The sequence below is a fragment of the Trichoderma atroviride genome, chromosome 4, assembly GCF_020647795.1.
Source record: "Trichoderma atroviride chromosome 4, complete sequence".
Taxonomy (NCBI): Eukaryota; Fungi; Ascomycota; class Sordariomycetes; order Hypocreales; family Hypocreaceae; genus Trichoderma; species Trichoderma atroviride.
In genome coordinates, this window is record NC_089403.1 from 3,574,947 (window position 1) to 3,589,003 (window position 14,057).

At 47.7% G+C, this 14,057-nt stretch overlaps 5 protein-coding genes across 5 annotated transcripts; 3 read left to right on the top strand and 2 right to left on the bottom strand.

Annotated features, from left to right (window-relative positions):
• Positions 1 to 14: 14 nt before the first annotated feature.
• Positions 15 to 2,537, top strand: TrAtP1_008538 (uncharacterized protein). Its single transcript, XM_014086828.2, has 2 exons — positions 15 to 2,196; positions 2,252 to 2,537. Exons 1-2 carry the CDS (start codon positions 154 to 156, stop codon positions 2,294 to 2,296), a joined length of 2,088 nt encoding a protein of 695 aa, XP_013942303.2. The 5' UTR covers positions 15 to 153; the 3' UTR covers positions 2,297 to 2,537.
• A 435-nt stretch (positions 2,538 to 2,972) lies between these two features.
• TrAtP1_008539 (uncharacterized protein) lies at positions 2,973 to 5,126 on the top strand. The gene has a single exon (XM_014086829.2). It carries the CDS (start codon positions 3,082 to 3,084, stop codon positions 4,819 to 4,821), a length of 1,740 nt encoding a protein of 579 aa, XP_013942304.2. The 5' UTR covers positions 2,973 to 3,081; the 3' UTR covers positions 4,822 to 5,126.
• Positions 5,126 to 7,927, bottom strand: TrAtP1_008540 (uncharacterized protein). The gene has a single exon (XM_014086830.2). It carries the CDS (start codon positions 7,248 to 7,250, stop codon positions 5,220 to 5,222), a length of 2,031 nt encoding a protein of 676 aa, XP_013942305.2. The 5' UTR covers positions 7,251 to 7,927; the 3' UTR covers positions 5,126 to 5,219.
• Positions 7,928 to 8,533: 606 nt separating this feature from the next.
• Positions 8,534 to 10,940, bottom strand: TrAtP1_008541 (uncharacterized protein). Its single transcript, XM_066113940.1, has 2 exons — positions 10,374 to 10,940; positions 8,534 to 10,312 (listed from the first exon to the last, which is right to left on the bottom strand). Exons 1-2 carry the CDS (start codon positions 10,918 to 10,920, stop codon positions 8,574 to 8,576), a joined length of 2,286 nt encoding a protein of 761 aa, XP_065970030.1. The 5' UTR covers positions 10,921 to 10,940; the 3' UTR covers positions 8,534 to 8,573.
• A 505-nt stretch (positions 10,941 to 11,445) lies between these two features.
• Positions 11,446 to 13,933, top strand: TrAtP1_008542 (uncharacterized protein; the record flags this gene model as incomplete). The annotated part of the gene is made up of 8 exons (XM_014086832.2): positions 11,446 to 11,466; positions 11,601 to 11,652; positions 12,089 to 12,155; positions 12,220 to 12,354; positions 12,409 to 12,754; positions 12,804 to 13,385; positions 13,446 to 13,556; positions 13,625 to 13,933. 8 exons carry the CDS (start codon positions 11,446 to 11,448, stop codon positions 13,931 to 13,933), a joined length of 1,623 nt encoding a protein of 540 aa, XP_013942307.2.
• Positions 13,934 to 14,057: the final 124 nt, after the last annotated feature.

Sequence of the window (14,057 nt, forward strand, 5' to 3'; positions counted from 1 at the left end):
GTGCAGAGAAGCTTGTGATTCCGGGTCGATATCGTGCTCTATTTTTCTCTCTCTCTTTTCCCTTCTTCTCCCATATGCTCGAACCACGGAAACTCTTCATGGGGATTCGACTATGATAGTAACCCGTTTCGGCCTGGAATTGAGTCCGCCGATATGAGGGCTGGCTTTGTCTTTGGCCGGCTTTGCGGGCGCACTCCGTTTCGGCCGTATGCGCTGCGCCAAACTATATATCGGAGTAGTGCTGAATCGTGTAATTGGATTCACACAGCGAGACTGCCAGCATGGAAAGGGAAGCCAAGGAGTCGAATTTCGCTGCATGCTTCGGCCGGTGCAGCTACACTAGGAACAGGGGCTTTTGTCCAGCTGTTACAGACGGATAATGGTGACTCTGATGAGACCGGCGAATCTCGCATGTTGGAAGCATCCAGAGCTGAGATCCGGAGGTCCATTGACGATGACGACCGGGGACTATCTCGAATTATACACAAGATTGTCCTCATCTGGGACACTTATATCTTGGAGCCAATATGTACCGGAGCCAGGTTCTTACACTTGATGGTTATTTTCGTACCCGTCATTCTTTCAGTTCCTGTAATCTGGTTTGGCCGGCGGCAGCCTGACAAAGATGGTGAACGAAGTGGCACCCTTTGGTGGTATGGCTTCCTTGTGCAGTCTATGGAATGGGCAGGCCCGGCTTTTATCAAACTCGGACAGTGGGCGGCATCGAGAACGGACATCTTCCCCACGGCCATGTGCGATACAATGTCGAAGCTGCACTCGAATGCTCCGGCCCATTCGATGCATGTCACTCGTAAGACGGTCGAGGCTGCCTTCAATGGACGCAAGTTTGAGGACATATTTGACGAATTCTACGAAACGCCTCTTGGTGTTGGTGCAATTGCGCAGGTGTACAAAGCAAAGCTCAAGCCTGATCTCGCAGCACCGCAGGATCTCGAGGCGGACTCGCGGGGGCCACGGCTACTATCTCAGAATGTAAAGAATCAAGTGCGGACTGTCTTGAAAAGCTCTCCAAAGCAGGTCCCATCTACCTACGTCGCAGTCAAGGTACTGCATCCCAAAGTCGAGCGCATAGTGCGAAGAGACTTGAAGATTATGGGTTTCTTTGCTTCAATGCTGAATGTCATTCCTACGATTGAATGGCTATCTCTACCGGATGAAGTTGCTCAGTTTGGTCAAATGATGAAGCTTCAGCTAGACTTGCGAATAGAAGCAGCCAACTTGGAGATTTTCAGAAAGAACTTCAAGGACAGAACGACTGCCTCGTTCCCTTTCCCCTATTCAGAGTTCACCACCCGCAATGTCCTTATTGAAGAATTTGCTCAAGGCATTCCCCTCGCAGTCTTCATGGAGAGCGGGGGCGGTGTTTTCCAGCATGATATCGCCAATGAGGGATTGGACGCTTTTCTCCGAATGCTACTGCTGGATAATTTCGTCCACGCTGATCTGCACCCGGGCAATATCATGGTCCGCTTCTATCAATCCGCGCAACCAGATCTTCGACTGCGTCGGTCTACCAAATCACCGAAAACGCCGCCTGCCTCAGATGACGACCAACTGGACGTCACAGAAAAGGTTTTGGAACGACTACGCCCCCATCGACACCGCAAGGATAGGTCAGCATGGGAAGCGGAACTAGCCAAGATTGATGCGGAGGGATATCGTCCACAGCTTGTCTTTATAGACACGGGACTTGTGACGGAGTTGAATGCGCCTAATCGCGACAATTTCCTGGCCTTGTTCCGAGCTGTCGCCGAGTTTGACGGCTACAAGGCCGGCCATCTCATGTGCGAGCGCTGTCGCCAACCCGAGGCTGTCATCGATAAGGAAGTGTTTGCTCTCAAAATGCAGCATCTAGTCCTCAGCGTGAAAAGCCGCACCCTGGCACTCGGCAACGTCAAGATTGGTGATATCCTGCAGGACGTCCTCTCCATGGTGCGCAACCATCACGTCCGCCTAGAGGGCGACTTTGTCAATGTCGTCATCAGCATTCTCCTTCTTGAAGGCATCGGCCGAAGCCTAAACCCCGATGTCGATCTACTGAGCAGTTCTCTTCCGATTTTAAGACAGCTGAGTGCTCAAAGTGGTGCAGAGATGGCGAAGCACGGCGATTTTTCGATGATTATGTTATGGATGGGCTTGGAAACGAGGAAGTTCCTACAAGCTAGCGTCGACGATGTAAGTGTCTTTTATCTCTTGTCTGTTTTTCTTTTGCTAATCTGCATGTGTCTAGGTGGAACGATGTGTCAAATACGATCTCCTCTCACCCAATGTATAAATCAATCAGGTATGCTCACTATAGAGTAGATGGCAGGCCCTTATTCTTTTGATATACAGAGCGGCATGTGCGTTTTATTGCGCAGTTATTGTAAACCATGTAACATTATATGAATGGTGTCTCATTGGGATGACCTAAGTGAAGGTATAAGAAGGAGTTTTATGGTGGCATGAGGTTTATATAGACATGCAAATGACTAACTATACTACCTGGTAAAAATTCATAATTTTTTGAACGCTTGACAATAATTTCCTTGCTAATTGCCTCATTAGAGGAAGGATGGGACGTTTGAAACAGAAGAAAAGCAATTGTTCGACTTGGGTCTTACTTCCAGTACATGGACCAATGAATATGAAGCAGTTATTCCATCGAGCAATATAAACAGTTGGCTATCATCTAAGTCTCTGCTTACAGTACCTAGATTGAGTTTTTTTTCTTTTTCTTTTTCTCTTTTCTTCCTTCCTTTTTCATTTAGTATCTCTTTAAAATAGCCCCTTCAAAGTACCATCAGATCCAAGCTGGTTATGGCCAGTATTAGGGTAGCAAAAAGGTATGAGAGCTGTCTCACAGCGGCGCGGAATAACCCAAGCCCCTACTCCCGTCCTCCGTCTCTAGACCCGCTAAAATTTCCAAAGCTCCTTGTCGACTTTGCACTCTTCCAGGACTTTTTTTTTTTGTCAGGCGCTTAATTGCGTCGCAACACGGTGATATTTCCGAAGCGCGCTTGGATAAATTTTGCAAAAAGCGGTGCATAGCCCGAATACTTTTTTTCTGTGCCGCTCCCAATGGGCGACTCCGACGATTTCGTCCGCCTTCACATCACGCCGTTTGACGCCGAGTTGGTCAAGGTTGTGATTCCCGCCTCAGTGCTCCCGGTCGCTCGTAATATCTCCTACCATACGATTGAAACATTTCCGGAAAATCGATACGGATTTGTCGAACTTCCCGAGGCGGATGCGGATAAACTGAAGAAGAAGCTGAACGGAGCGACTCTGAAGGGGTGCAAGATGCGGATTGAAAAGGCTCGCCCTGAGGCGCGGATAGAGCCGACCGGGGAAGAGGAGGAAGTTCCTGAAAAGAAGAAGAAATCATCTAAAGAAGGCAAAGATAAGTCCAAGAAACGAAAGCGAGAGGTGGATGTTTTGGAGGGCGTGGCGCTGCATGATCGCCAGATAAAGCGAGGATGGACCGAGACACCGTCAACGAATAAGAAGAAGGCGAGAAAGGACAAGGACAGCAAGGATAAAGAGAAAAGCAAAGAGAAAGAGAAGAGAAAGCGACCAAAGTCCAAATACACAGAAGGAGAAGAGTGCCTGTTGAAGACAAAGCTGCCGCCAAACACTCTGAAGAACCTGGCTCCCGGAGAATTGGAGCACAAGAAGAGAAGCAAAAAGAAGGGCGGCGCACGAGAGGTTGTCATCCATGAGTTTGAGAAGACTACAAAATTCCCCACTTTCCTCAAAGCTTCTGTTACAACGGACCGGAAAAAGGCGGCCGAGTATGTGGAAGGAAAGGGATGGGTTGACGAAGAGGGCAACATTGTGGAGGAGGTAAAGGAGAAGGAGAAACCAAAGGCACCACAGCGGTCGAAGAAAGCCTCCAAACCGAAGCCAGAGCCTGAAGAATCGGAAGACGATAGCACCAGCAGCAGTGGTACTTCATCGGAAGGCACATCGTCAGAAGATGAGTCTGAAGATGAGTCTGAAAAGGAGGTTAAAGCCGAGGCAAAAGTGAAAGCTAAAGGAACCCCCAAAGCCGCTCCCCCTGCTGCAAGCAAGGTTGACGACGAGGAGAAGGACGACGACAGTGATACGTCAAGCGACGACTCAAGCGAGAGCGAGGATTCAGATGGAGAGGAAGAACAGCCCTCGAAAGCTGCAGAGAAGGCTACGCCTAAATCTACATCCAAAGCCAGCGGATCTAAATCCACCCCGGGAAGCATCAAGCCCCTGGCGATCAAGATTCCACCTCCCGAGATACCGTCAAATGTCGAAGTACACCCTCTAGAGGCTCTGTATAAGCGGCCCAAACCCGACGGTGATGCACCCACGTCCGCCCCCAAAGACGAACCCTTCAGCTTCTTCGGAGGCGGCGGCGACGACGAGGACGAGGAGGTGGAAGGGCAGTCCTCCCAAGCCGCTCCAGCCACCGTGCCCATGACACCTTTTACCCGCCAAGAATTTGATTGGCGCAACACGCGAAGTGCCGCCCCAACTCCAGATACAGCTCATCCATCACGCATGCGCTTCTGGGGTGCTTCTCCCGAAAAGGACGTGGAAATGGGAGACGTCGATGCAGCCGACGAACAAGAGGAAGAAGAAGAAGAGGGAGAGGAGGAAGTCTACGGAGAAGGTGAAGACGATGAAAATCCTGCACAGGGGAAGCTTTCCGCCACAACCGATTTCCAGAAGTGGTTCTGGGAGAATAGGAGGGATTTGAACAAGTCGTGGATGACTCGTAGGAAGACGGCGGCGAAGGAGAAGAGACATCGGGAGAACAAAGCGAGGGCGTCAAAGGCAGTGTAAAAGCGCATTTTTTTCTTCTTCATCCTACTGGCATGATACGGAGTATGATCATTTTCATTGATAGCTTTCTGTGAAGAATATCTCTTGTATAATCCTATCTGATGTAGTGTCAAGGTATATTTGATGACATCCGCCGACAGGCTATCCTAATTTGGCAAAGATGTGCAAGTTCTTTTATAAGAAATGAAAAGAAATGATGAGACAAGAAAAGGCTGCGTTGGTGCAATGGATATTTGGTATTCAGCCATGGTATCATTTTATAAAAGATGAGCGAATAATGAATTATTATTAATAGTATTATAAAGACGATACAACATAGGGAAAAGTCGACAGGAAACTAGTAATGATACTACTTGCTTATGTTGGTACAATCTAGCTCTTCGCCTCCTTCACCTCCTTCACCTCACTCTATTTTCAATATCCTCTTCGCAAACGTGAGGCCTGTTATCCTCAGAACACGTATCGCATCGGCGCCTGCGCATTGCTGCGGGACCTTCAACAAGGACTTCTTGTATCCTGGCTCTGTCCTCCACCGACAAAGCTGGGCTTCGTTCGATGAACGATCCATTTCCAGACCTGGGGGTATTCGCGGAATAATGGCCGTGAATAGGCGAATTGTAAGGAGCCAAAGCTCCCGAGTGCAGCGTTTCTTTAGAATCGGGGCTTCCAGGCGTTTCTTTACTTTTGTTATGGAAGAATCTGCTTAGAATGTTTGGCAGAAAGTTGTCTTGCAAAGCTGGAGCGCTGGGATCAAAGGATGTCGTACTCCGACGGCGATGCCGCGCTGCGCCAATTTGACTCCCGAAGCCTTTCATGCTCTTAAGTGAAGAGTGGGACATGGTTGAACGCCGGGCGTTCTGGACTTCATTGGAGAAATAGCCAGAGGCATTGCGAGATTGGAAATCATCAGCAGTCCAAGAATTTGATAATGAGCTCTCATTATACGGCGCGTGGGAAGGTTGACCAGCCTGAGATTCATTTCCTTGGCAGTATAATTCAGATGATGGCCTATGGTGACGATCTTCCAAACCAGCAAGGGGCTTGATCCATTCCCGAGTGCAATGGCGTGAGAGTAGTTTCGGAAACGAGGTCATGGACGATGCGATGCTGGAGGCTCCAACAGAGGTTTGCGAGACATCTGAGTCCTGGTGTTGAATGGGGCTAGGACAGGATGAGGCACGAGGTGCGTCAGCAGTATTCCCAGAATTCTCATCTGAAGGATTATCTGTTGTAGGAGGCTTGGTCGGTTCCTCTAAATGCTCGCTATCCTTTGTCCAGGTGATGGCAGTACTTCTTTGTGGTGAAAGTAATGCCGTTGTCGTCGATGCTCCTTGCTTCGAGTCTTTTCTGAGTACATTATGTTTGCGATCAGCATCCGGGATTGTGAATAATGTCTCAGGTACGCTCAGGGTAATGGTCGGATCTGCAGCTATAGATGGTCGAGGATTTATACGTTGAGCTTCGCTTTCTAGCTTGATTTGGACAGGCATTTTGTTCTCGGAGGTATTTTCATCATCGTGCTTCCTAGTTTTATCATTGTGTTGCGCTGGTCTCATATATTCAAAAAGGGCAGCCTCGACGATGCTCTCGAGATCTCGTTGTTGAGAGGATGAAGCCTCGTCCTCTTCTTCACTGTTGCTTGTAGTATAAAAGCGTTCTTGTGGCCGGACCGCGTGTAAGTGGCGTATAATGCTCTTGGTTATGAGTGGAATATCGCGACGGTTCACAACGACGCTTGACTCGTCACTGGGTGGTTCTTCTTCAGCGTCGTCTCTGTCAAATCGATTAACTCTCTTATTGGATTTTGTGTTTGAGTCGCTGGTCGCTTTTTCTTGGATAGGCTCTGCTGCAGTAGACCAGCCATTTTGGTATCTTGGGGTCCAAGATACCGGTCGACGTCCAGCGTCGACGGTCACGTCGTCTCCATTAGCTGTTTCAACAAGATACCCGACTTGATTCTTCCTGATGTGAACCAGGTGAGCTGGTACTTTTTCAACTTCATATTCTGATGAATTCGAATCGCCCTTTCCCTTGGTCAAGTACCAAGCCAAGCCAGGGACTCTAGGATTGATGATGTAGTAGCACTTGGGACTCCGTACTGGTTGACTGCTCTGACGCTTTCTGTACGGCTTCTCTGCAGTAGCAACATCGAAATCGACAATAGGAGAAGCAATTTGGCTTCTCGCCCTGCGCCGGGACATGTTGGACGGCAGGTGAGAAGATATAGAGCGAACCGTCTCTTCAAAGGCCATCTTTTGCTTTCCAGCAGATGGCTTGTTACTTGATGCAGGGTCCCGGGCGAGATCAAAGTAGCTCCCAAGTCCAGAGAAACGATCCAGATGCGAATTATACTCTTCCGCGGGCGTAGAGATCCCCGCTTCCACCTCGCCGGCGTCCTGGTGCAACGGCATGGTGGAGGCGACCGACATGGCTCCCGCATCACTGGTTGCAGGCCTGGCTACACAGCATTGGCCTTGCAGCGGCGTTATATCCTGGCGGCTCGGCCCAGGCGCAGACTCGCCGTCGCATGTGCCCTAATTGCGATCGTGAGCCGCTGCAAAGCCGGGGTAGTCGAGATGGACTGCGATTGGCGAGGATCCCAGCTCGTGACGCTCTGTCTCGATCAGATCGGCAGGTGATTGGCGCATGACGTCTTCCATCGCGGACGCCATCTTTGCTGGGCGATTGCAGCTAGAGCAACGACGTCGTTGCGCCGTTGGGTGGGTGTCGATGCTCGTAATTGACCCAGCGGGAGAAATAAGCGCAGTGGGGTGTTGGAGGCTGGGGCTGATGGTTACATGAATTGCGTGCCTGTTCAAGGCTGCTGAGGCTCTGGAATATGGCGGTTTTTTCCAAGGATGCGACGATAGCTACTGGCTAGCCTCGATTCTAGGAGGGAGGGGTGAATCATGCATTTACAGATGATGGAAGGGAAGAAGAATAGCTAAGAATGAGAATAATTGTATCAGATGCCTTGCGCGAACCCAAGACCAAGTCCTGGTGGCCAGTGACTGAGGCGATCGCGACGTTTGACTGCAGAGCGCTAGTAGCGATGAAGCCAAGATTGTCTTGCAGAAGGTGTCTTGGACGGCAGCTTGAAGCGCAGCTGCCCGTTGATCGTTGCAGGAAGCTGCCAGTGACATTTCCGCCATTAATCTATTGGAGAGCATTTATCATGAAACAAGACGCCGCAAACAGAGTTGAGCGACTGGCTGAGATGCCGCCATCGTTGGTGTCATAACGTTGGTGTCATAACGTTGCTGCATGCATTAGCGGCAATGATTCTCCAGAGTCATGCATGACTTCACCGTGATGCGTGATATAATCAGAACCATACATCAGTAGAGCCGGCATGCGTACTGATGATGAAGTTTTGAACGAAATTGTAAATTTGTTCTATGTCAAAAAAGGAAGGACTCTTCATGGTGTTGTTGATTTAATTTCTGCTAGCCGAGACAAGCGTTGGACTGGGCCTGCAGCGAACATCCTTGCTCCGACACATGAACTGGATTAAATATGCACGTTGTGGAACACAGCTAGATTGGACCCGTGGCGCTTTGAACAAGCAGGCTTTGATGCAGCTGAAATAAGAGCAAGGCGGCTCGTGCATGCATGTTCTGCTAATTTGATGCAGGGCGTGGGCTGTGATGCGGCTAAACAAGCAGTGCAGTAGCAAGAGCGTGTCTTGTATAGATTCATGATAGATAAAACATGTTAAATAATCCCTGAATTTCTTGATAGTTCTCTCTTAGCTAAATGATCCGAAACTCGCGCTCTTCAAACGTATCAAAGTACTTCCTCCCTCCCTTCTCATCAGCCAAAGAATGGAACAACCCAACCCGCCAGTATTCATCGTCTGCCTTTCCGGTTGGATAGAGTAAAAGGCCATGCGTGACTTCAAGTGGAGGATCCTCATTATTTATTTCCCACTCCTGAGGCCTCCTAGAGAAAGCACTTGCATTCTTTGTATAGCTGCTGGAGATGAGGAGCATCACCATCTTATGGACAGAATCCCCGCTTGCTTCCGAGAGCTGCTTACCGTCTTCATTTGTCACTCTCCAGTCGAGAGCACATTGAGCGACATACTGGTCGTCCTCGATAGCCAGCCACTCACACTGAATATTGAGGTAAGGGGACTTAAGAGGCAGCATTTGGAGTCTTCCACCAGGAATGCCGCATGTTTTCCCGCGGATCAGCATGTGTCCGCCTCGTACGCGGCCATATACATCGCCATGGTTTTCTGTCTTTGCTTCGAGGACTTTGCACTCGGGCTGCATGATGCCGTCTGAAAGGTCAAAGTGTAAGATGCTGTTATGGCTTGCCCATGACCAAGATGGTGCAATGTATTCAGAAGGCTTGGACAATTGCCCTATCAACGTCCGGAAAGTTCTGCGCTGACTTCTGCTTATTTTCCAGAGCAAGCCACGATGAAGATCCCTCTTCCACAGACCTGCGACATATGTATCTCCGCTCTTGCTGCCGACAAGCTTCGCATATGAAGACACCGCAGATAGCCTGTCGGTCTCGTATGTGAGATTCTTTTGGCAGTAACTGAGCATTGGATAATACCACCCATCGTAATCATAGTTGCCTCTCCATGGTTCGGACGAATGAATAATTGAAATTTCGCCGCTCTTACCAAGGCGATTTAATTTGTCGTCAATGATTGTGTCTTCTGTTCTCATAATGTCTACGGGCTTGAGAGAATCCCAATACATCATAAGCTGTCCAAAATATAGCTTTCTCATGGAAAACATGTCTTCTTGAAACGTCCAGCCCCGAGTCTGCCAGGGCGAGTGCCGGAGTTCCAACGAAACTGGTCGATTTGAGAAGCTGGGCGAATCACGTATGGCAGACTCTGCGTCCAAATAGGAGAAGGGCATATGGCGAAGAAAAAACGAGCCGCGAACACCCCACTGACGATTCTGGTAATTGATCTTGATACTTGGGTTCCGCTCCAGGAAGCCTTCGTTGCATGATGCTGTGCGGAGGAGTATAAGCGTGGCCAAGGAATGTTGAAAGATCTCTGCCATCATTCGGGACTCCTTCTCCCAGTCTTCCATGTCGTCTTGGATGATGCACAGAGCATCGATCCAGATGTACTTTACGCCCAGCGCTCGTGCAACACGCACGGTATCTTGATAGGCCTTGGGCATGGCGCTGTAAGAGATTGATTTTTGCAAATGAGAATAGTTGCTTCTCGTAGTTCTCAGCGAAGGACCCTTCTTTCCCCAGCAGTAGCTCAGAGCCAAATATGGCTGAGGTGCTTCATCAATACTGGGATATCCGTGGGTTTCTACAAGGCGAATCAGGCCCGACTCTCTTCTGCTCTCGACATGAAGGAGTCTTGTAGGCCGAAACGATGCTTTGAGAGCAGCTTTTTCCTCTTTGCCGCCTAATACCCATTTCTTTAGTGTGAATATGCCGGCTGGTGACATGACACTATCCGGAATACGCTTTGTGTAGATGTCAAGTGCTGAAGCGCCTTGATCTGCAAACCCAGCCACATTAGAAGATTGTCTTGACAGAGAGAGAGCCAACGTATGTCATACCATTCAAGTTTGCACTGACGCGAAAGGTAAGATAGTCATATCTGTGCCCAGGTCTAGCAAACGCAGCACTGTACACAGTAAACGCCGCCAAGCCAGAGTTCCAAAAATGGCGGATCCGCACCAGCTCGATCGTATCATCGGGAAGGCGTCCCAATCGATACCGCTGGAAATGCTGGATCATGGCATTCCGAAGAAGGCAGCAAAAACCGCACCCAGCGTTTGCAGATTCGGCCAACGTTGGAAGTAATGGAATAGTGTCCTTGCGATGGTATTCTAGATCCTCTTCGAAACCGGGGACATCTGCTTTCAACTCTACAGATTTCTTAGGATAAGAGGTAGCAGTATGTTTAAGGCGTACATTTTCCAGTTGCAAGACGCTGCAGTGCTGGCATAATGTCTGAGAACCGCTCAGAACAGATTCTGGGACATCTGAGAAGTCATAATGGAACGTATCTCTGGGTGTTATCCGTTCATGAGATGATTTTTCGATTGTTTTTGCAAAATATTCATGCTGACCACTCCCGACAAAAGTAAAGATGCCTGCCATGGTATTTGGGTATCATGTATCTGGTTAATGAGAGTACTTGTTAAAATCAAACGATTGTCAGCCCTGTCTCATTTATTCGTTATAGTAGTGGATATGCCTTGTCAGCTCCGCCTTGCTGCCTAGCCAAGCTTCCCTGCATCATGGGGTAATTGATGCATTTCAATCTTGTGCTCAGTAATCAGGAAACTAGAATATGCCCCCCCTCACTTGCGGCTTGGCAAATGGAGACCAAAGCCTCATTGATGCTATCTGATAGTCAGATGCTTATAAAAGATCGCTTTGTTGACCCTGCACTCTTGATTCCTTTTATGCACTCTACTGCAGGCTATATGAGCCCTTTGGTCCATCGGATTTTCGCTTAATCCGGAGGAATGCATGCACCCAATGATCTTTACCTACAGGTAGTACTTATGCTTTATAAATGGTTGGGCTGAAAAGATTGGGCAAGCAACTTGAATTTTTTTCTTCCATGATTTGATCCTGGTTACTAATTTCATTGAACAGCCAAAATACTATCATTTTGAAATGGCATCTTCGTCTGAAACGGTATGTTGAACTAAAGCTGGATGAAATAATAAATAAATGGCTTACAACTGATTCATTTGGTTATAAATACAATATAGGAAGTCAGTACTAGCATCTCGATGTTTGTAGTAAGTCGATGACTAACTTTCTTATAGGCGCAGCCAGATTTGGAGGCAAGAGTTCTAGCTAGAGCTAGACTGGACAAGAGTAAACGACTAACTGCAGTTACAGGGTGAAAAGAAAGAGGAAAAGAAAAAGACAGAAAGACCTAAGAAATATGCCGCTATCGATGCCCTTATTTTCCCTTCTAAAGCTTGGACAGCCGGGAGGATGAATGCTTCTCCTTACGAGTCCTTGATTGCACTACCTGGCGCCTTTGCTAGATCAAATTTTGCCCGAATTATTCCCCAGGACGGGAGGCTTGAGCTAAATTTCGACTTTCCTTGGGAACAGCATGGAGCTGGCTTCCGGGGCAGAGAATACCAAAATCGCTTCTCCTCCAAAGAAGATCAATTGAGTATCGAAACTCTCAAATCATTTTGGGGCACTATCCAAACCTTCGGCCATTTCATCATCTGGGATGAAATTCCCCAAGTTCAATTACAAGAGGGGTGTTTAGAACGCTACTTTATGTATAACATAGGACACGATAGCCCATACGGCGTTTCCCATGCAGACGGTCTCTTGGGCAATCGAAAGAAAGAAGAACGGTGCGTTTGTTCCTTTCGCTTGTATACGAGTGCGATTGTAATCTCGAATTTGCTTCTTGACTAGACTTGGGTATCATACCATTCTTTCTCAACAGCAGAAAGTTCGGGAGTTTCTCAACCGACGTCGAGCACGTCGTTCACGGCGTTCACGGCGTCCCCTACCGACGCGTCATGACATGGCTCCAATGAGAAGGATCATGTTTGTTTATTGATATTCCTTCAAGGTGGACTTATTATATGCTAATTTAAGCAGAGTCTGTCAAGGATTGCCTCTTGTTCCACCAGCAAGGCCAGACTACATAGCTCTTCCTTTCCTTGTTATGAACAGCAAAGATGATCCGATAAGCAGAGCAGTTAATCTTCACATATTATGCCAGCGAAGACCCGGTAACGAGGCAACGAACCCATATTTAAATTTTGACAATGCGTTTCACATAACTTTCTATGAAATGCTACCACGAGATAGTCCCAGTGGCCTAATTGAAGTGATCCGTCAGAAAAAGCTGAAAATCGGCTATCTGTACGGGAAACCCGATAAAAATAGCAGTAACACTACTGGAAAGAACAATGGACCAGTATTTCGAGAAAGCTCATTCACAGTAGGTTCTCACCCCTAGACGAGGAGATTTAATAATACTAACCAGATAGATAATACCCAAACAGCCATCTTATTTTCAACCTACTGGCGATTACGATTGGACAGTGCTAATTTTGAGCTCTTCCAACTTTTTCAAACAACCAGCCCAGAACGACTTGGATATAGAATGGAAACGAGTTCTAAGCGAGGAAAGCTTATTAATCGCTCAAACGATTATTATCGTTAACGCACTTAGTAAAGTGGAAAATCGATGGAGGGATCTCATTGAATACATCGGAAGCTTGTTAGTCGAAGATTTCATGGATCCGAGGTCTTATACAATGCTACTCTTCGACGATGAGACTTTCAGTCGGTCAAGGCTGTATTTCTGGATAATCGGTTGCCTCAACGAATTCGAGATAAGCATCGAAGATAATATTAAACAGTGGAAGCTTTTTCGGCAAGCGCGAATTGATCCTAGACTCGAAAGACTAGGAGATATTCTCAAATCAACAGAAGATCTAGGATTATCCGACGAATTGAATGAACTTCATAATATTTATACGCGGGGTGAAGAAGTCCGACAGGGTTTAGAAGATCTACAATCCCAGTTTCGAGCAAAATTAGCGACTGTACAGACGCTACGCGATGGTGTAAGCTTTGCCCAGCCGGCCTGGCCATGTTATAGAGATGGGCTTACATACATCTCACAGCTTTTCAATGCCAGTGCGCTCATCGAGAGCAGATCATCCACTAGACTGGGCCAAAACGTGAAGCTCCTCACTTATGTGAGCATTGTTTACCTACCATTGGCGTTTTGTGCAGTGAGTATTTGAAACGAATACGTGCTGATATCTAATAAACATGAACTGCTAGCTAATCTGATCAACAGGCTCTTTGGGCCGTGCCCGATATATCGAATAATGATACAAGAACCCCCTTCATCATCACTACCATTCTTGTAGGATGCGCGACTTATATAGTGGTGTTCAATCTGGAGAGTATTGTGGATATTCTAGGGAAATCTTATACCGGCTATCGATCGCGATTATTGGAAAGCATGAGCGAAGAACATGATTCATATTGGCAGTCTCTCCGAGAGCGATTTGAAGAGTTCCCTCCCAATAACGAGCAACGAAAGCCGTCTGAGTGGTGGATCATTCGATACCAAGTTCAAAAGTGGTTTAGAAGAGCAGATTGAAATCTCCATAGGTTGATAGTGTATCGAAACAGTTATCAACTTCGATGGCATTTGGGGTTGGCAAAAGCTTTGTGCCATAAGGCAGTTTGTATTATCTTCGCAAAATCTTCAATCGCGAGCTATT

Coding starts and splice junctions, on each gene's coding strand:
- TrAtP1_008540 (XM_014086830.2), bottom strand. CDS start 7,250: ATGTCGGTCGCCTCCACCATGCCGTTGCACCAGGACGCCGGCGAGGTG.
- TrAtP1_008539 (XM_014086829.2), top strand. CDS start 3,082: ATGGGCGACTCCGACGATTTCGTCCGCCTTCACATCACGCCGTTTGAC.
- TrAtP1_008541 (XM_066113940.1), bottom strand. CDS start 10,920: ATGGCAGGCATCTTTACTTTTGTCGGGAGTGGTCAGCATGAATATTTT. Junction 10,313..10,373: donor CGTCAGTGCAAACTTGAATG/GTATGACATACG, acceptor CTGGGTTTGCAG/ATCAAGGCGCTTCAGCACTT.
- TrAtP1_008538 (XM_014086828.2), top strand. CDS start 154: ATGAGGGCTGGCTTTGTCTTTGGCCGGCTTTGCGGGCGCACTCCGTTT. Junction 2,197..2,251: donor TACAAGCTAGCGTCGACGAT/GTAAGTGTCTTT, acceptor GCATGTGTCTAG/GTGGAACGATGTGTCAAATA.